At 39.2% G+C, this 22,780-nt stretch overlaps 1 protein-coding gene across 3 annotated transcripts in view; it reads right to left on the bottom strand.

Moving 5' to 3' along the window:
• Positions 1 to 22,780, bottom strand: part of camsap1b (calmodulin regulated spectrin-associated protein 1b) — a 109,212-nt gene that overhangs the window by 31,684 nt on the left and 54,748 nt on the right. For 2 of the 3 annotated variants that reach the window (XM_080212379.1, XM_080212380.1), the window contains exons 3-8: positions 20,956 to 21,117; positions 16,936 to 17,016; positions 10,867 to 10,899; positions 3,180 to 3,321; positions 1,057 to 1,196; positions 230 to 326 (exon numbers count right to left, since the gene is read on the bottom strand). In XM_080212379.1, coding sequence (XP_080068505.1) covers positions 230 to 326; positions 1,057 to 1,196; positions 3,180 to 3,321; positions 10,867 to 10,899; positions 16,936 to 17,016; positions 20,956 to 21,117 — 655 coding nt within the window. The remainder of the gene's footprint in view (positions 1 to 229; positions 327 to 1,056; positions 1,197 to 3,179; positions 3,322 to 10,866; positions 10,900 to 16,935; positions 17,017 to 20,955; positions 21,118 to 22,780) is intronic. The other variant, XM_080212381.1, reaches the window with a different exon arrangement.

The following is a 22,780-nucleotide window of genomic DNA, read 5'->3' as shown; positions in this document are numbered from 1 at the left end:
TTCAAAGTTTCTTCAGAAGAAACTCTTCAAAAATGCAAGGGGTGGGGGGAGGAGAAAGAGAGAGAGAGAGAGAGAGAGAGAGAGAGAGAGAGGGGAAGCAATTTAGCCCTTCGAGCGTGCACCACCATTCTACATGGTCATGGTTGATTTCCATCTCATCCCACCTCCACTTCCCTGCCTCTTCCCAATAGCCCTTTATCCCGCTTTTTATAAAACTTCAGAAACTTACCATCTTTGATTTCTTGAACTTCTCTTGGTTGCACAAAGTCAGGCTTCACAACTTCAAACCACCAGAATAGCTCAGCAATGAACACCATAACATTAGGCTGAAACAGAAAGAAAGCTATGTTCTACAAAGATATATTGCTTCATTGTATTCCACAGAATGCAATTAGAATTAATGGGAAAAGATCACTTTACATCACTGAGGCTATAAGGGGTGGGAAGAGACAGCATAAGGACTCGAGCACAAACTGATCACTCCTGACCCTCCACCCGGACAGCAGCAGCTACATACAACACAAGAAGCTGCACAACATTCAGGACAGAGCAGCTCCCTTGATCAACAGCTTTTCACTGGATTCAGTATCCATCTCCTCCACTGATAATAAACGATGGCAAAGGGATGTACTGCAGTAACCTACCAAGCCTCCTTCAACAGCATATCTATGCATTGTGACCTCTACCACGGACAAGAACAAGAATGGCAAAATCACAGGAACACTACCACATTCAAGTTCCCCTTCAAGTTGCACACTAATCTGGCTTGAATATATACTGCTGTTGTTCTCGCGTCGTTTCGTGGGCAAAAGTACCGTACATCGTTGCAGAAGAACTAACACCATAAAAACTGCAGTGATTCAAAAAACTCCATCATCAGCCTCTTGGGGCAACTAAGGATATACAATAACAATGCAGCCTTATCAGTGCCCCCATCACAAAAAAAAGATTTTCCTGAGGTGGAAAAGGAGTACCTAATGCTGAATGTACCACCTCCATGAGTATAGATACAATCATGTTACTTTAAAGAAATGAGAACTCTTAATTAGATCTTACCTTCAGCACTAAAGGACTGTACAACATATCTTCCAGTGTGAGATAGAAACTTCTGTTCAGATAATGGTGTGAAAAATCTATCAGCAGCTGAATGTTATATAAGCTGTCTGCAATTGAAGTCACTTCCTTCAAACAAATGTCTGCAAAGAAAAACAAACGAGACAGAACCCCATTTAAAGCAGTCAACTTAAAGACAAGATTTATTTAACCTTAAGAAACAAGACCAGGTGAACATCTAAACAAAAATTCCTTTTAAACCATAGTTTACCAAAAGTCATTAATATTCTACCAACTTAAAGTCAAGATTTTTTAAAATTAAAAGTGCAATGGGCCCTTGATGAAAATAAATACGTCACTGCTCTTCTAAGACATTTCTCTTCAAACAAGTTGCACCGTACCCACAAGAATGTGACAACATTTGGTCATTTGGCTCAAGGAGCCTCCTTTCACCAAGATCTTGCCTGGTCTGACCATGGACTCAGCTCCACTTTCCTGTCTGCACCTCATAACCCTCAACTCCCTTGTTAATCAAAAATATAACTTAACTGTAAGTATAGCCCACAGTGCGTGTGGAGTTTTCAGATTCCTGTTTGGGTAATTCGCATTCTATTTTCTTTCAATACTTGTTCTCTTACTGAAGTGTTGTTGCTGTTGTATATTAATAAAAATTTTTTTTGTCATTTGAAAGGTGTAAACTGGCTCAAAGGGGCAGAGAAAGTGAATCCCTTTTGGGAATTTCACACATGGAAATGTTGGGATCGAAGATAAAATAAAGTGATTTGCATGCTTAGAAAGATTTAGTGGCCTGAAGCAATGTTTACCTAAATTCTTTCACTTGAAGCTTTTCCACACACAGTACATTATGAACTTTTCATATAAAGGTATCAGATGGAAATTCACAATTTAGGACACTGTAGAAAAAGTACTGCATATTCTACAAAAATCTTGGAGACCATTATCGTCTTAGGAATAGGTTTACATTTACATTCATTTTTAGACCCCACAGCCAAAAAAAATCACCAATTAATAGATTTTCATATATATCTGGTTGCTAAATTTTGCCACAATTTTCATAGAATCATAGAATCTACAGTGCAGAAGGTGGCCATTCAGCCCATCAAATATGCACAGACCACAATCCCATCCAGCACCTATCTCCACAACCCCATGCATTTACCCAAACTAGTCCCCCCGACTCTAAGAGTCAATTTAGCGTGGCCAATCAGCCTAACCCACACATTATTAGATATGGGAGGAAACTGGATCATCTGGAGGAAACCCAAGCAGACATGGGGAGAACGTGCAAACTCCACACAGACAGTGACCCAAGCCAGGAACCGAACCCAGATCCCCAGCGCTGTGAGGAAGCAGTGCTAACCACTGTGCTACCATGCCGCCCAGTATGCTCTGGTGTCCCAGATACAGCTTGCAAAGTGACAATAAGTAAGTGACAATGAATGATTCCTAAATGTTGTCCATCTCTTCTAAGACTCACATCACCTTCTCAGTTTTAAACAATTACAGTTGGCCATTATTTAGAATGTAAGTAACTTGTAATTATTATTTCTAAAGGCAAGCTATGTTAAATTGATAACTTCTGTTGCTTGAGCCACCAAGGGCAAGTTATGGGGACAGAAGTATTTTTTAATTTTTAACGACTTAAGATATTTCAAATTATCACTTAATCAAATTTTCTTTCATCAATCTTTGTCTCTTTACTACATCACTTAGCTCTGCAACCCTTAGTCAGGATGCAAACATACTACTCTTAGACAGACCAGCCAAAACAAACATAAAAATTTATTTTTTTAAAATGTAGATATAAAATGAGCTATGCTATACAAACAGATGCACTGGAACCAGCAGTTTTATACAAAATAAATGTGGAGTCATAACAAGTGAGAACTTGAACATGCACACCTCTCTGCAGAAGCTTCCAGCCCTGAACGTGCACCCTATCATACAGAAAGATAGATGCATAAAGAAGGCATTAAATTACAAAATACATAAATACTAAGTATTGATGAAGTAAAGAATGAAATTGGATGGTAAAACTACACTGTGGAGCAACCAGAAAAAGCATATCTAAATTAAGTATACTGCATATTTCTAAACATAAATACCTTCTAATTTCATGAGCTCTGGACAGTAGTAGTGAATAACTGCAAGAAGTGAACAGCCATCGCACACATCTCTCATTAAATCCTCCATTAAAGGAAAAAATGGCAATTGCTTGTTCAAGGGATGATCTCGTCGATAACGCACCTGACACAAAATAAAGATAAGTTTAAAAAAGGGAGAGAACTGGTGACTATACATTAATGCTTTAACTTGGGTGGTACTGTATTCAATCCCTCTTTATAGCAAAGTCCAGCTGATATTATTTAAGATTTCTTTTCCCCAGCCCGAAGCTTTTTCAGAACTAATGCCTATCCAATGGATTGCTTAATACTCAAGATATGCCAGAGATTATATAGGCGAACATACTCGAAGCTGCATAACAAAAACAAATCACTCTCAAAAATGCTGCATGTCAACAATGGGGCAGCACGGTAGCACAGTGGTTAGCGCTGCTATAAACAAGCAAATAAATGATGCGTGCAGAAACGGAACGGCAATAATTACGGAGGATTTTAATCTGCATATTGATTGGATGACCCAAGTCGGATGCGGTGGGCTTGAGGAAGAGTTCTTGGAATGCTGTCGGGATAGTTTCCTTGAACAGTATGTGATGGAACCTACGAGGGAGCGAGCTATCTTAGATCTGGTGCTGTGTAACGAGGCAGGTAGAATTAGGGATCCTCTTGGGACGAGTGATCATAGTATGGTTGAATTTTTGATGCAGATGGAGGATGAGAAAGTAGGGTCCCGAACGTGTGTCCTCTGAACAGAGGGGAGTACGATAGGATGAGAGCGGAATTGGCGAATGTAGATTGGGGGCGCAGATTGGTTGGTAGGACAGCTGAGGAACAGTGGAGGATTTTTAAGGAGATCTTTTTCGGTACTCGGCAGAAATATATTCCGATGGGAAAAAGGAATGTAGGAGAAGGGATAACCAGCCGTGGTTATCTAAGGAAATAAAGGAGAGTATTAAATTAAAAGCTGATGCGTTCGGAGTGGCTAAAAGTAGTGGGCAATTAGAAGATTGGGAACAATTTAAAAATCAACAAAGAATGACTAAGAAGGTGATAAAGAAAGGAAAGATAGACTATGAAGCTAAACTAGCTCTAAATATAAAAAAGGACAGTAAAAGTTTTTACAAGTATTTAAAGAAGAGAAGGCTGGCTAGAGTGAATGCTGGACCCTTAGAGGATGGGGGCGGGGGGATTTAGCAGTGGGAGATGAGGAAATGGCTGAGGCTTTAAATAAGTTTTTTGCCTCGGTCTTCATGGAGGAGGACACAAATAGTTTGCCAGATCTTAAAGATAGAAGGATGGTAGGAGTTGAGGTTCTGAATGCGATTACTGTCACTAAAGAGGTAGTGCTTGATAGACTAATGGGACTGAAGGTGGACAAGTCCCCAGGACCAGATGGAATGCATCCCAGGGTTCTGAAAGAAATGGCAGAGGTGATAGTGGATGCCTTAGTAATTATTTATCAAAATTCGCTGGATTCCGGGGAAGTGCCGGAGGATTGGAAAATGGCTAATATTACGCTGCTGTTTAAAAAAGGTAGCAGACAAAAGGCAGGGAATTATAGGCCGGTTAGTTTAATGTCTGTTGTTGGAAAAATGCTAGAATCCGTCAAAGAAGAAATAGCGAGGCACCTAGAAAAGAATGGTTTGATAGAGCAGACGCAGCACAGATTCGTTAAGGGGAAGTTGTGTTTGAAGAATTTATTGGATTTCTATGAGGGTGTGACTAGTGCGGTAGACAGAGGGGAACCGGTGGATGTGGTGTTTTTAGATTTTCAAAAGGCGTTTGATAAGGTGCCTCATAAAAGGTTGCTACAGAAGGTTAGGGTGCACGGAGTTGGGGGTAAGGTGTTAGCGTGGATAGAGGATTGGCTATCTAATAGGAAGCAGAGTTGGTATCAATGGGTGCTATTCTGGTTGGCGGTTGGTGACTAGTGGAGTGCCGCAGGCATTGGTGCTGGGGCCTCAACTATTTACCATTTATATAGATGATCTGGAGGAGGGGGCTGAGTGTAGGGTGACGAAATTTGCTGATGACATGAAGATGAGTGGAAAAGCAAATTGTGTGGAGGGTGTGGAAAGTCTGCAGAGAGATCGGGATAGGCCGACTGAGTGGGCGAGGACCTGGCAGATGGAGTACAATGTTAGCAAGTGTGAGGTTATCCACTTCGGCAGAAATAATAGGAGGGATTATTATTTAAAAGGCGAAAAGCTGCAGCACACTACGGTGCAGAGGGCCCTGGGGGTCCTTGAGCACAAGTCGCAAAAACTCAGTCTGCAGGTGCAGGTGGTCAAGGCAGCGAATGGAATGTTGACCTTTATAGCGAGGGGGATAGAATATAAAAGTAGGGAGGTCTTGCTGCAACTGTACAGGGTACTGGTGAGGCCACAGCTGGAGTATTGTATGCAGTTTTGATCGCCGCACTTGCACAAGGATATATTGGCAGAGGGAGTGCAGAGGAGGTTCACTAGGCTGATACCGGAGATGAGGGGGTTAGACTATGAAGAGAGACTAAATAGACTAGGTCTGTACTCATTAGAGTTTAGAAGGATGAGGGGGGATCTTATAGAGACATATAAGATAATGAAGGGAATGGATAGGGTAGAGGTAGAGAGATTCTTCCTGCTTAGAAAGGATAGCAGGACTAGAGGGCACAGCCTCAAGATAAGGGGGGGGGGGCGCGGTTTAGATCAGAGTTGAGGAGGAACTTCTTCACTCAAAGGGTGGTGAATCTCTGGAATTCTCTGCCCGTTGAAGTGGTGGAGGCTACCTCGCTAAATATATTTAAGGCACGGGTAGATAGGTTTTTGATAGACAAGGGAATTAAGGGTTATGGGGAGAAAGTGGGAAAGTGGAACTGATCCATTTCATATTCGCCATGATCTTATTGAATGGCGGGGCAGGCTCGAAGGGCTAGATGGCCTACTCCTGCTCCTATTTCTTATGTTCTTACTGCTGCTTCACAGCTCCAGGGACCTGGGTTTGATTCCTGGCTCAGGTCACTGTCTGTGTGGAGTTTGCACATTCTCCTCCTGTCTGCGTAGGTTTCCTCCGGGTGCTCCGGCTTCCTCCCACAGTCCAAAGATGTGTGGGTTAGGTTGATTGGCCACGTTAAAAAATGCCTTTAGTGTCTGAAGATGGGTAGGACAGAGGGATTAGTGGATAAATATGTAAGGATATCAGAGTAGGGCCTGAGTGGGATTGTGATCAGTGCAGACTCAATGGGCCTAATGGCCTCTTTCTGTACCGAAGGGTTTCTATGATTTCTGTGATAACAGGCCTCTCCAGAACATGGAATATATAGTCCAACTTTCTTACAAGTTAGCTTGGATCTAATTTTGTACATTTTTGCATAATTATGAAATTTCAGGAAACTAACAGCTAAGCACCACAGCAGATTCCTGAAAAATGCAATGAGGAAAGCAGAAAGTTAACTTGTTTTGATTCCAATATGCTGTATTTTCCCTACATAGAAATATTCAACAGTGCTTTAGTCAGGAATCAGAAACATTAATTTTTAAAAAGAACCTTCAATAAAATAATTCCAGGAATGTCTTTAAAGAAAAATTACAGTTTTAAGTACAAACTACCAGCAACTATGTTTCAATCCCAATGGTGCTGGCAGGATCACTTTTTTGCTAATGACTTCATCAGTAAGGGCATGACTCAGTCTGGCTAAATTAGAATCTCTTCCTCACCCTGCTTCCCACAAAATACATCAGACCAGTTTATTTATATCAACATTGCCAACCCAACATATATTTTTGAATTTGAAGCATACACCCACAGTTTTTGGAATATTTGTTTACCCTGACATCTCAATAGGAGATTTATAGCTTATTAGTGGCAATCTGATTCACTAATTTAATAATATGCCATAAACAGCCTTAATGCAGAAGTGAGGGGGGGGGGGGCTGGCAGATCATGTTCTTTTGTACAAGTTTAATTCCTTACTTATTGTTTGCTAACCTGATATGACCAAATTTCCCAAACTACCTGCTAAACATTCTACACTTCCCTTTATAAAGAGTGTAAGTCTAATGTCCACTTGTGCTTGGTACACTAATGTACTTTTGTCTCAAAATCAGCAAGGCATGGGTCCAAGCTTCACTCCAGGATGAGGGAATATAGTCTAGACTGAATTTTCACTAGGGACAGCTATTTTGCTGTTGGCATCATCTTTCAGAGAGATTAAAAGGAGACCCATTTCAGGTGAACGTAAAAAAAAAGTTTGACACTGAGGGACAAGGAGTTCACACCGGACCCTGGCCAATATTCTGCCCTTAATAACTGAAGAGGCTCTCTTACTTAATGCTTGTAGGATCCAGCTGAGAACAAATTGGATATGACTTTTGTCTATGTAACCACACCGGCCCTTCAAAAATAATTCATTTAAAATGAACTATTCAGAATCAAGGTAAGCTATTTTGCACTAAGCCAACTTTATTGATAAATCATGTTAATTACATCCCCTAATTAGAAAGAGCAGTGATGTTATATGTTATTGACATAGAGGAATGCATAGAAGCAGAAAAGTGGTTCTATTAGTTCTCTTCCCTCTGCAACTCCAATGACAGGACTCTAAATGTCCACAGAGGCTAAAGGAAATTCAGCATGAATGCTACAACTAATTTTACTGATAGATCATTGAAAGCATCCTTTAAAGCTGTATCACAGCTCAATATGACTCCTACTCTGACCAAGACAGCAAGAAACTACTAAAGGTTATGAAAGTAGCCCAATCTATCACACAAACCAGCCTCCCATCCATTGACTCCATCTACACATCTCGCTGTCTCAGAAAAGCAGCCAGCATACTGAAATACCTCACACCCCCTGCACGTGCTTTCTTCGGCCGGGAGAAAGATACAGAAGTCTGATGTCATGCACCAACCGACTCAAGAACAGCTTCTTCCCTGCTGCCATCACACTTTTGAATGGACCTACCAAATATTATGTTGACCTTTCTTTACACCCTAGCTATGACTGTAACATGATGATCTGCACTCTTTGCTTTCCTTCTCCCCATGTACTCTATAAGCGGTATGTTCTGTTTGTGTAGCACGCAAGTAACAATACTTTGCACTGTATCCTAATTTATTATTGACAATAATAAATCAAATCAAAGAAAGGAGAATTGATCATCCAAATACCAAATTAAAAAAGGTCATATTTACTCAAAACAAAAGCAATGCACAGTAACATTTGTTCAAACCAAGTAAGGGGGAACAGATTTTTTTTTGTAATGGATACCACTGCACCAAATTCCAAAGAGGGAGTTTTGTCATCATTTGTTATATTATATTTTCACAATTTTTCATGAAATTTCATTCAAGCAGCAAATGCCAACATTGTCAGTCTTTAGTCTGGAGGCAAGTGTGAATAATTAACATATCCATGAGGTATTGTTAACCAAGTCTGCTTCACTGCTAGCATTATGTGAAAAATACATATTAATTTATCTCTACTAGCATCATGGAGCTATGGAGACACTACAGTACCAATCTGCTTTGTGTCCATACTTCAAAGAAAATAGAATTCTGTGCAGCTATTTTCAAAGGCATATAATTTCATGATTAAACTTGAGTTTGAGCCCAGCGTTCCAAATAATTATATGAGTTTCTAATTAACCACTATTGATTATGTGCGATTTAAGGTTGGAATCTGTGGTTGGTGTGACTATTGGTTAGTTAGAATGCCACAGGGTACATCAACAAATTGCAAGAATCAATGCCAGGCAATTGGATTTGTCAAGCTCGGTAAATTGACTCACAGATCATCTGTTTTTAAATTGCACGTAGGGATAATTTCAGTCAAAGTTAAATCAACGCTTCTGAAAGGGCAAAGTTAAAGTGCTATTGCTACCAAATCCTTATAAATGTGTGACCAGCTGAGCAAGACTTTCTTTAGATAAATAAATTAATGCCTCTCTTATTTGCATCTGTTTTAAATCTTGCTTTCAGCCTTGTAACGATCCATTAAAAATGACACCGAGGATAAATTCTAAATGCCTGCACCAACATAGCTCGCTGCTCTTGGATAAAAGACAATGATGTGACAATAGAGTACCAGTGAAAAATGTAATTATTTTAAACCCATTGCGATAAATCAAGGCTTCAATAATGGATACTAATGCAACCAGACCTATTTAAGATATTTAAGGTATAAGCACAAAGGAGATATCACCTGAAAATGGCTCTTAAAAAAATGACATGATTATTCCAGTCTTTTGGAAATTATATAAAGCATGCATTAATTTTCAGTGATATAAAGATCTCAGAAACACTAGCCAGTTATATATTGAAAGTACTTTACCACAGCTATTGCAGAAACCACAAAATTTAGGATTTTAAAGCCAGATGTTTCATTTAAAAATATGCGTCTTGTATTTTATGGAGTGAAGAATTATACTGTACCACCCAAGCATATTCCTCTGGTTCAAGTATGCAGTGGGCTATGGCATGCTTTACATCACAGAATTATAAACAGAAGGCAGGAAAGACCATGAGAAACACAAAGGCATGCGGAAAACAGTAAGCTTTGGAAAGGGAATGTCAAAAGACCTCAAGCTTTGCCCAAACTTAGAGTATTTGTATAAGGAGATGTAGAAAGGGGACACAGATTTATAATGCAATAAACAGAGGTCAGGTGGAAAAGGTAAAGAGAAAAATACGTTTATATTGATCTTCAGGTTTGGAGGTCACTGATCACAGTTTTAATATATTATATTCAAATAAATATCATTTTTACTATTTTGTAAAAATAGTTATCAGATCAACAGCTTTATTTGACAAAATATTACAGTTAAGCAGCAGGCTTATGAACAAAGGCAGCAGCAAATGGTTTGCACAGTCTTATTTTATATTTCACAATAACTACCCAATTTTTGATATCAGGAATGGTGTTGTACTTTTATTTGGATTAATTATGAAGATTTTTGACAGGCCTGGGTTTCTTGCTGAAATAAAGTCCCATGCCCACAACAAAAAATGATGGAAAGACATTCTGCAGAATAAGGGGATTTAAGCACATGCACATTCCAATGAAATTGCCTGATAACGCACAATAGCATTCAGTGACCGAAGTGTGAAAACACACATGGCAAAGGTTCTACTGAACACTGCAGTTGATTCACAATGCCCTCTTTTAATTCAGTATTCTCAGCTATCAGTTTGAAACTACACGTACTGTTCTTAGACACATTCAACACATAAAATGTGCATTCCCCAAGTGCAGAATACATATAAAGAACTCTGAATTTCTCAAGCCATCATTTCTGAAAGCTGATGTTCGCTGATGTCCTAATATTTTCAGCAATAAACAACAATCCATCTTCTTCAATCAATGAAACCAGTCTTAACAGTGTAACACGAAGCCCATCCTGTGATAAATGCCCATTGTTAACAAATGGCAAAGTACATTAAAGGCCTCAATTTCACGATAAGGATAGTGAGGCCAACAGCTCCAACAATTCATTGGTGTTTGCAGTTTTTTTTTAAATCAGATTCTTCTACATAATTCACGAGTCTTAAAATAGGCTTTCTAGAAATAAGTGTAATTAGAAATATGGTCCTCAGATGTAAAGAAAAATGTTTTGCTCTTTATTGCTGTTATGTTAAAATCAGAAGAATGAAAAATGACTGAAGTAGAAATAGACGGTTAGTAGCTCACTTACGGGCACCAGTTTCCAATACCATTTTGAAGGAGACTGCCCAAAAAGCAGGGAAAGGAGTTAGAATTTAAGCATCAAAAGGACATGGAGCAAAGCTTGTTAGAGCAACAGACCAGAGATCAGCATGTATAAAATTCTTAAACACACTAATTAGGGATAAAAAACACAATTCTATTTTTGACAGAATAATTTCCTTTAAATTTAAGGAAGGAAACAAAATCATCAACAGGCTTTGCTTAATTAAATGTTCTATTTTGTTGCTCTCATATTTCTCTAAGTTTTAAGTAAAACCCTTTGATTGGAGAGAGGATCAGTGGGGAGGAATGTGAAAGAGAGGGGAGAAGGAAGGACAATGGTTCGAAGATCCAGTATAATGCTATATGCCATATACAATGCCTTTAATTATTTTAAATACAAGCTTACTGTAACAGTTTGGAGTGACCAAATTAGAAAAACACAATTAAAATCATCTGGAAAATGGCAAGAACAGCATTTAGGATGAACACTAAACTAAAACCTTTCTATACTATTGTATAAAAAGACTGCTATATCAAAGTTTGAGCAGCATTCTTTGAGAAAACTTATTTCCTTCTGGGTTGATGCTATCACTTAATTATGCAAATTCATTAATTCCTTGTGGAACCTAGCTTTGATTTAGACAACATTCAAACATTTGGGTTTGAGCAAACGGAAGAGTGTGATTATATTCACCGACATTGTATCTTTTGTGTTAAATATGCACTATGGTGTTAGAAATATACCAACATAGCAAAGGGTACCAAAGCTACACAAAGTGGAATAGTGCAGGTTCATTCTCTTCATCCTCCAAACAATCGCTCTTCATTCCTCTCATGTTTTGTGAAGCAATAAAAAGGAGGGGTAATGTGCCACTCCATGTGGTGAGGGCAAGGGGATATCAGAGGGAGAGCTGCATCCAATCACTCCAAGAAACCACTCAACAAGTTCACAGCAGAATTTGGCAGTTTAGGATATTTCCTTCCCCTTCCAATTTTTCAGATTACTCCAAACTTTTGGGAAATATTCACAATCGACCAAACTGTAGCTTCAAATGTATATTCAAGTCAATGCTGTTTGGGAATGCAATTTTTTTGTCAATTTGGGAGAATTTCCACAAGATTGCAGAGGCCAAATTAACTGAAAAAACCTCTTAGAATGAAACAAAATACAAATTACTGGAAAAAGATCTGTATAAGCTGAAAGTTAAGGTACATTTTTCCCCATCAAGAAAAATGTCAAAATGCACTAAATGCTGCAGATTTGCTGACCTCACCCAGAACAGATGGAGATACTACAATCTGACCTCCCCATCCCTGCTTTGCTGGGGAAGGTGGTGTCATCCAAGACAACCCTTCCAGAGTTTTGGACAGATGAAACAAATAATATGGTACAAATCAGGTAGTCCACAGGGAACAAAAGAAAACAGGCTATGACATTTCCAAACTGACAAAGAGTTTACAGCTGAATTGTCATAACATGCCTTTTTCTTTTAATAATGCTGCTGGCTGGCTGTGTATTTCCAACATTTTGTTTTCTCTTTCAGATTTCTTGGCTCATCTTACCACGCAGATTCCAAAGCCTTGCCAGCCTGGACTGATGCAGCACGCTGTCGACCAAGAACGTGTTCCCCAAATTAAAATATGATTCCATTTAGATTGCAAGTAAACGTGGCCATTGCCGATTGTTAATCTTACAAAAGATAGATTAGAACAGGACAACAACTATCCCTGTTTGCATTCTGATGTGGACATATGATAATCTGCCCATATTGTGACCATACAAATCTCCATTAAATCAGCAAAAGAATTATTACTCAAAAATCAAAGCCTGCTGACCGGACTGTCATCTTAATTCCTTTCAGGAGAGTCTTCAACACACATATTTGAATTTATCTTTGCAGATAATTTACAGTGAGAGCTGGACTTCACCTCCATCATGAGATTCAGTACCCACTAAAGGAGCACGACAAAGACCAAGGTCTCCGGACACACACTTCATGATTTCCTGTTTGCCAATGATTGTACCGGTTCACCGCTGGACATGCAATGTAGCATGGGCTTGTTTCCCAATCTGTATGACAATGTCAAGCATCAAAAGAAAATTGAAGTAATGAATCAGCCTGTTCAAAAAACCTATCTTGAGCCCAAGGTTTCAGTTCATGACCAGAACTTTGCAGCAGTGGATAAGTTCACTTTTTGTAACAGTATGCTCTTCTCTTGAGCTGTCTATGTTAATAACGAGGCATTTGCAAGTGTTGCTAAAGCAAGCATAGCCATTGGTAGACTTCGAACATAGTCTGGGAATGACGAGGAACAAGTCTGCCTACTAAACTGAAAGCCCATACAGCAATAGTCCTGTCTACCCTGCTCTATGCATGCAAGACTTGGACTGTGTACCAACATCATTGCAAGAGGCTCAACCACTTCCCCTGGAACTGCTTTTGGAAGCTCAGGTGGCAAGACAAAATACCAGACATTGGGGCGCTCACCCAAGCTGGCACACCAAGAATCTACACTACACTGAGACAATCACAACCGAGTTGGGCTGGTCACTAAGACAGAATGCCTGACACTTGCTTACCAAAGTGATCTCTCATGGAGAGCTTGAGTCTAAGGTGCACTCATGGCACCAAAGGACACGCTACAAGGACACTCTGGAGATTTCACTTAGGATTTTTAATATTGACTTCAATTCTTATGAGAAATCACTACACTTAGGCACTATCAAATAAAAATATGATGCAGCCTCCTTTAAAAGTAAGCTCAAATCAGAGCCATTTAGAAATTCATTTAAACTAACAAACAAAAAAAAAGTCTCTTTGTAGCTAAGTTTTTAAAAATAAGACTGTTACATAGAGGGGAGGTTCTATTTTACCTCATTTGGTACGTTTGAGGTCTTATACTGGCAGATTTAAGGTAAAGTGGCCATAGTTTAAAGCTTATTGATTAGTGTCTCAAGTAGGCTTACATTAACACTGCAATGAAGTTACTGTGAAAATCTCCTTGTCACCATACTCTAGCGCCTGTTCGGGTACATTGAGGGAGAATTTAGCATGGCCAATGCACCTAACCAGCACTTCTCTCAGAGAGGAAACCCTTGCAGACACAGGGAGAATATGCAGGCCCCACACATACAGTCAGCCAAACCAGAAATCAAACCTGGTTCCCTGGCACTGTGAGGCAGCTGTGCTAACCACTGTGCCACCCAGGTGCATCCAGATGACCACAGGCTGTGACTGGTGGTGATTTACCTGAGGGTGACCATACCATAGATGAAGGGCAAGATTGAGAAAGCAAGGCCTTTATGAACATCCTCAGTAGTTGAACCTGCTCTGTTGCCATTGCTCTGCATCATAACCAGCTGTCCAACCGAGCAAAACCAATCCCCTCACGTACCAACTGGTACACTATTGGTATATATGGTACCTATAACATACAGGCTGCAGCGATTCAAGGAGGTGGCTCACCATGTCTTCGAGGGGAATTAGGGGTGGGCAAGAAATGATACCCTTGTCAGTGATGCCCACATCTGGAGGGGGAATTTTTTAAAAACTCAAAAGATTTAAAGATAGAGTGCATCTTAAACAAGATTCCTTTTTTCAAAAAAAAGCACTTTTTATTCTTGTATGAGAAAATATTCTCATTTCTATTGGACACCAGGTGAAGTTCAGATGACAATTTAAGAAATTGCTCAGGAACCTCACCTTCTGTATAAGTTGCATACTGAAATACGGTGTACACTTCCTCTCCACAACCTGACTTTCCATGTCATGATTTTGAGAAGTGCTTTTTGTTACAACATATGACTTCCCATTGTGAACCTGGTGGCATTTACACATGTAAACTTATCATTCATGATGCTGCTTTGGACTAGGGGACATCAAAACCTCCTGCCAATGTCACCGCAGCCTGTACCTGCCACACGTCCAAACCTTTGCTTGTGCACTTTGGAAGTAGTCTTCAAATGAAACAATTTGTAATACAAGTAATTCTAACATTTTGTACTGCTCTGCTCTCTTTCTTTCAATAAAAAGGCCATGCAATCATTCAAGATATTACTTCCACTTACTACTAGATTTCTTCATCCCACTGCCTGCAGCCTGGTCCATTCTTCAACTTCAGTCTGCCCACTTGTTCCACTGTCTTTTGTCTCTAAATCCCACGCTAAAACTTGCTTTTCTAATGAGGTTTGTGGTTTTTCTTTTAAAATGAGCTCCATTGTTGTCTCCAACTTGTGGCCTTGCACCCAACCAGTTGTCCTTTTCAAGTTTACAAACATCCTTTCCCTACTCTAGCAATTCTGGTATTTTCCCATTTAATATTATTGGCTCTTTACTTCCAACCCAAGATTTTATAAATGTGTCTCCCTGTAACCTCCAATTGTTCCCGATTTAGTTGCACAAGCTCCCTTTTTTAACTTGCAGCTTCCAGCTCTAGTCCCAGATCACTTTCATGTGTAATTAAAATGCTAAAAAGATTAAGTAAAATAAAATAATAATAGAATAGAATAACAAAATATTCCCTGACCTGTTTAAAAATTCCTCCATCTATTTTCAGGTGGACATTTTTGCACATTTGGAGCATTGTGAGTAGTTTTGGGCCCCATAACTAAGGAAGGATGTGCTGGCCTTGTAAAGGGTCCAGAGGAGGTTCACAAGAATGATCCCTGGAAAGAAGAGCCTGTTGTATGAGGAATAGTTGAGGACTCTGGGTCTGTACTCGGAGTTTAGAAAGATGAAGGGGGGATCTTATCAAAACTTACAGAATACTGTAAGGCCTGGATAGAGTGGATGTGGAGAGGGAAAACCAGAACCAGAGGGCACAACCTCAGGCTAAAGGGATGAACCTTTAAAACAGAGATGAGGAGGAATTTCTTCAGCCAGAGGGGTGAACCTGTAGAACTCTTTACCACAGAAGGCTGTGGAGGCCAGGTCATTCAGTATCTTTAAGACAGAGATAGATAGGTTCTTGATTAAAAAGGGGATCGGGGTTAAAGGGAAAAGGCAGGAGAATGGGGATGAGAAAAACATCAGCCATGACTGAATGGCAGAACAGACTCGATGGGCCGAGTGGCCTAATTCTGCTCCTATATCCTTTGGTCTTACAATACTTTTACGCCCATGAAGATCCATAATTTGGATCTCAGCTGTCACTGGATGCTGCTCCAAATGGAAAATGATGATGGGTGTACCTAGCCTTGAACTGCTTCCGTTGAATGTGTTTGGTAACATTGCTTTCAATTAACACAAACAAATCACTAGCAATTGAATATGATACAGTTCAATCGCAACTTCGCAGAACAAACGTCCAAATGATTTGTACTACATATATGGAAACAATCCACACTTCTAGATAACACGGGTAACCAAATCTTTCACTGATTTATGAACTCTACTAATCATTTAAAAAGAGGCACACAAAAGAACACATCAAATGTGCAGTGTGTAACAAGAGATCACTGGCTCATAAGATTGAGAGGGCTCGCTCAACTCCACAGATGGTCAGAGTGGCACTGCACATTAGAATATCTGAACAAACAGACTCTGATAAATCATGAATGGATCTTTTAGACAAAAACTGAACAGCAGAATTGAAGAGAATCTGTATCAAATAACCCCTATTTCCCCATTGAAGTTCTGGCACAGGCAGCACATCTGTCAATGCAGTGAAAAGTTAAAAGAGAACAGAGTTTGAATAAATAGGAGATTAACAGGAACAGAAACGTTCAGTTGTTATTAAAGCTGCTGACTGTGCAGGTTCAATGATAAACCCAAGTGGTTGTGTGTTGAAGACTTCACCTACAATCTTTCACCTGAGAAATTCATTACACACTTTGTAAACCACAGCCAATTGTCTTACTTTCATCAAATACTAAATGACATATAAACAGTAATACATGTCACTTAACAGTTAATTGCTTGACTACATATCTTTTAATAAATATGGAAATTTGAGGAAAGATGCATTTAATAGCCTGAACAAACAATAGTAAACCTAGAAATTAGTGACTACTAACCCATGATTTAGGACAACTTGATAAACTCATTAGACTTACCTTTTGGTGACTTGGACTTTCCACAATCTGCTGTTTAAGTTTAAGTTCCTTTTCTGTAATCTCTCTCATTTTTAAGTTCACCTGAAATGGTAAAGGACAGCAAAGCGATCCATCTCAAAATGGATTTGAATAGGTGTAGACAAACATATCATAGATAGAGTGGAGGCAATAAGAAATAAAACAACAGTTGTATTTCTAATATATAAATCCAGCATCTGATTGAAGAGACATTAAAACTGAGAACATCTTTTCATTTATTTTTACATTTTCCAGCAAGCATTTTTGTTAATGTAACTTGTACATTAAAAAGGAGCAAATCTTAGAACTTTGCTCAATAAGAAAATGCACCCTAATTATTCACAAATGGCCATTCTGAAGTTGAACGTAAATTACACGTGGGAATGCAAGAGATTGTACATTTGTAAAATAAGACACTGGGATACATCTGTATGAAGCTCAGTTGGTAACCTGAGTAAAAAGAGTTGTGATTCAAGGTCTACTCCAGAGACTTGAGCACAAAAATCTAGGTTAACACTGCAGTGCATTACCAAGGCAATACTGTACTGTCAGAAGTGCCAACTTTCAGTTGAGACATTAAAATTAGACACCACCTGCTCTCTCAGACTTTGTGAAGTGAACTCAAAGAACAGCAGGGACGCTATCCCTATTGTCCTGGCCAAAATTTATCCCTCATTTTAAATCACTAACAAGTTACTTGGTCATTCTCACGTTGCTGTTCATGGGATCTTGCTGTATGTTTCCCTAAATTACAACACTGCGAGAGTATCAATTGGCTGCAAAGCACCTTAGCACACTGTGGTTGAGCAAGGCGTCAGATAAATATAAGTCTTTATTTTTCCTGGGGATACTGCAAGCAACACAGAATACTTACAACTAAATCATACAGTCACCATTATTGTTCTAACATTGGGCCTTTTGCTTTGATTGCACAATAGGATCAACAACCTCAGAATGCTGAGTCAGCATCGACATCAAACACTTGTCAGAGCCACTTGACTTACAGCTAAAAGGAAGTAATTCCAAATCATAGCCAACCACAAAACAACAGAGCTTTTAGCAAATCAATCACCTACTAGATACTGTCCTTAATTGAGTAGATTAGATTTTCAACAATGTTTCACTAATTCAGTGTCTCAAGGGAAAATGCTAACTAATCTGGCTTGTGTGCCCTGAGATTATGTACTTATCAATTCTATGAGTCGACAAAATATGACTGCAAGTAATCCTAACAGAATTATTAACTCGCCAAATTAACTCTTATGATACATAACAGCATTGTAATCAGAAAAACAACTATTTCCAATTTAACAAAGAACCTGAATGTCATACAGCAAGAAGTATTTTACGTGTTGTGCCCGCGAGCACCATCATGCATTTTTATCAATGTCATCATGCATTTTTATCATTGGTTTTATTGAGTCAGCTGATCAACAATTTGGTCTTTTGCCAATTTATGTTGCTGACCAACAATCTTCCGTGATGATTCACTGTCGTTACTGTTTGCTAAACATTGCAATACGTCACCAGTATATGTTGCTAGGCAAATGTGGGAATAACTATACCTTTACGTAACATAGCAACACAAGAAAAATAATAAGTATTAAATGCAAGGATGTTGCCATGCTTTTGATAGTTCCTAAGGTAGAAACTTCACAAAATTGAAGCATCTTTCTGGATATTTAACATTGGAAAATTGAAAAACGACATCATCTCCAGTACTTCAATCTGACGCTTCGGTGACTGGAGCTAGGCAAAGTGCTCTAGGTGTGGTCAGAGCAGAGCAGAGCACTCCGCAGTTTGATCTTGTCTTTTTCTGATTTGCATTCTATTGTCTTATCTAAAATTTTGAAATTTTTTTGCTTCCAAAAAGAAGAATGCATTTATGCAGCACCTTACACCTCTTTAAACATTGCAAAGTAGCCAATGTAGTAGTTCAATGGTTACTGTTGTAATATAAGAAATGTGTCAGCCGATTTGCACACAAAGTCCCTCGAACAATTTAACAGCATAAGAAATGAGTAGGTAGTAAGGGAGTATCAGGAGCTGGGAGCAAAGTTAAAAATTAAAACCATGAGAGTGATAATTTCCGGATTACTATTTGAGCCTCGGTGCTAATTGATATATGGAGAAGCAGAAAGTATGGTATGCAAAGAACACTGGCATCAGACTGGGGAGAGGAGAAGCATTATAACTGAGCCTGTGTGCAATTGAACCAGGCTAGGACTAAGGCTCTAGGGGAAAACATAAAAAAGAATATGGAAAAGGCTTAAAATGCTGATGGGAGAAGGATACAGTAGTAGCCCAAACAAAAAGGTAATGAGAGCTAAGCTCAAAAGTACAATAAAAGGTAAATAGTATCTCAGGGAATAGGAAAGGCTATTGAAACAAGCAATTTAAAAAAAATCTGATTAAATGAAAAATAAAGCATATCAAATTGCTAGTGTGCCACTGCATTTAGCACAATTAAGGGCCACTGCAAGGCAACAATTAGAAATAAAAGAATAAGTGTGAGACAAATGCTAGAAAATGGCTGCAGAGGGAGCACAACTAGCAGTTAAATATTGCAGGCTAAATGGTATTTGGAAAGGGAATAGGTCACATTTGCAATGGACCATAAAACAATGAAAAGGGCAGGAGAGAATAGATGGCCAAATATACCAAAATTAGTTTTAAAAACATTGATTGCCATAGGAAATTTTCAGCTCCACCAAGCAGGATAAGGGAAAAATATAACAGTACATACAAGGCTTCGTTATGTCCCAAAATGGCAGGAGTCCATTAAAGGAGTAAGTGCTGCAAGATCTTGTAACAGGCAATTAACTGGAGCATTTTTTAAAAAAATAAGCATGGAAATCATGGTCCTATCATAGTAAGTTTTAGATAATGATTTAGTGTAATAGATGGTGGAAAGATCAGATTGGAAAATAGCTAACAGCAAATCAGGGAGGAAGATAAACTGGGGAAAAATATTAACCAAAAAACCCCACAGGAAAAGCAACTGGCAAAACTGAAAGTAGTGATTAACTGGATTGAAGAGAATCGGATTTCACAAAAAAAAGAACAAACTAGCAGAAAGTCCAACTCACTGAATGCTTTGAAGAATAACAAGGAAAACACAATAGAGAGGATGTAATAAAAATGACCATCTGGAAACATTTGACAAATTGTCATGTAAGAGACATATAATGGAGGTCAAGGTATCTAGAGTTTGCAACTGGTAGTAGAATGGATTGAAAGATAACAACCATAAAGAAAACAGAGCAAAAGAGTTAATAAGTTTCTCTCAGGTAAAAAAAAAGGAAAGGGAATCAATGCAGGGACCTCTGTTGCTTACTGTATATATAAATGATCTGGAGTCAGAAATTTGAATAATGGTTCTGAAATTTGTAGATGATGTCAAATTTTGGAGTATAGTTAATAAATAAATACGAAAAGTGAGCAAACATAAAGCTAATGAAATTCAGTATACAAAGTGTGAGATGGTTTGTTTTGGTAGGAGGAATGAGGAGTTTGCTCATTCTTTAAGAGAAGTGGGAAAGATTGTGAAGAAAGAACTCTCCATCCTTTGTTTTACATCTTTTAAACTGCTACTCTTCTTGCAGTCTAATGAAGAATTCACATTTGAACAGTTACTGACCTGTTCTCTCCACAGATGGTTATCTAATAATCAACCCACTCTGCTTTTGTTTCAGTGTCTGCAGTGTTTATTTGTTTTTAGTGGCATCCGTTAAGGAATAAATATCAGCCAGGACAAGAGAAGAACATCAGGCGGCTGGCTTGATGGTCTCAACTCAATGTCTACTTCAAAAGTCAGCAACCATTAACAATGTGAACGCGCTCACTACTGCAGTGAACTGACAGCTTAGATGATGTGCTGGAGCCTCTGGAGTGGCGCTTAAGTGCTGCTGCAGAATCAAGGTTTAGTTGGCCTGGACTGCACATGGAGGGGAAGGAAACAATGCATTGATGTTAAAAAAAGACACAGTTTTACACACTTACCTTATTAATCCAGAACACCATGGCATCCTCCAGATCATATGGTAATTCCTTTGAGGCACTAAATGTGGAAAAACGCTTCACAGAGACCACAACCTTTTCAATGCTGATCATCTCTACTGTATAGGCCATCATTAGTGCATCAATCAAAGCCATGTGGGCACTCTGTAGAGGCAGAAACAACAGATTAGTAAATTACTTTTATTGAAGCCATTAGGTTTATTTGCACTAAAAACACAGATTCACTGCAAATAGAATTGTTTAGGCTTTATATGCCAAAGTACAGCTTCAAGTATCTCAAAACTTGATTGTTCAAATTCATATAAATGGTGCAGGAGTAGGCTATTCGGCCCTTCAAGCCTGCACCACCATTCATTTTGATCACGGTTGATTATCAAATTCAGCATCCAAATCCTTCCTCCTACATCCCTTGATTAATTTAGCCCCAAGAGCTATATTTAATTTCTTCTCGAAATCACAATAATTTGGTCACAACTGCTTACCGTGGTAGTGAATTCCACCAATTCACCATACTCTGGGTAAAGAAATTTCTCCTCACCTCCGTTCTAAAATATGCTGAATGTGGCAGGCAGTGACTGGTAAAGTACTGCAGGGATCTGTACTAGGACTCCAAATGTTCACATTATATATTAGTGATTTGGAAGAGGGGACTAAATGTATTATTTCCAATTTGCAGAGTTGCAAAGTTGGGTGGGAGGGTGAGCTGGGTGGAACAAAGGTCAGTACAACACAGGAATGGGCCCTTTGGCCTACCAAGCCTGCGCCAATCACATTGTCTCATCTAGACCAACTGCCTGTGTCCCTCTATTTCCCGTCTGTTCACGTGTCTATCCAAATAAGTCTTAAGTGTCATTAACTTGTCTATTTAACCACCTCATTCGGCAGTGCATTCCAGGCCCCCACCACCTTGTGTAATAAAATTGCCCCGCACATGTCGATTGAACTTTTTCACCCTTTTCTTGAACTTGTGCCCCCTTGTAATTGTCATTTCTGCCCTGGGAAAAAGCTTCCAACCGTTCACCTTACCTGCGCCCCTCATAATTTTATAAACTTCTATCAGGTCGCTCCTCAGCCTCCGTCTTTCTAGGGAGAACAATCCCAGTTTATTCAGTCTGTCCTCATAGCTAATGACCTCCATACCAAGCAACATCCCGGTAAATCTTTTCTGTACTCCCGCTAAAACCTTCACGTCCTTTTGGTAATAAGAACATAAGAAATAGGAGCAGGAGTAGGCCAACTAGCCCTTCGAGCCTGCCCCGCCATTCAATAAGATCATGGCTGATCTGTCGTGGCTCAGTTCCACATTCCCACCCTCTCCCCATAACCCTTAATCCCCTCTCTTATCAAAAACCCATCAACTAATTAATGTGGTGACCAGAATTGGTCTAACCAACATTTTACATAACATAATTTGCCAGATTTATACTCAATGCCTTGGCCGATGAAGGCAAGCATGCCATTTGCTTTCTTCACCACCTTTTCCACTTGTGCTGCCACTTTTAAGGATCTGTGGACTTGTACTCCCAGATCTGTTTATGCTCCTGACAGTTCTGCCATTTATTGTATAGCTCCCACATGAATTGGCTCTACCAAAATGCATCACCTCACATTTGTCCTAGTTAAATTCCATCTACTATTTCTCCAGCCAATTTTCCAACCTATATTCTGCTGTATTCTCTGACAATCTTCATCACTATCCGCAACTCCAGCAATTTTAGTATCACTCACACACTTGCTAATCAGACCAGCTATGTTTTCTTCCAAGTCATTTATATACGTTATTAACAGAGGTCCCAGCACTGACCAG

Source organism: Carcharhinus amblyrhynchos, chromosome 25, assembly GCF_965287045.1.
Source record: "Carcharhinus amblyrhynchos chromosome 25, sCarAmb.v2.hapA, whole genome shotgun sequence".
NCBI lineage: Eukaryota > Metazoa > Chordata > Chondrichthyes > Carcharhiniformes > Carcharhinidae > Carcharhinus > Carcharhinus amblyrhynchos.
This window is presented reverse-complemented; position numbering and strand designations above follow the sequence as displayed.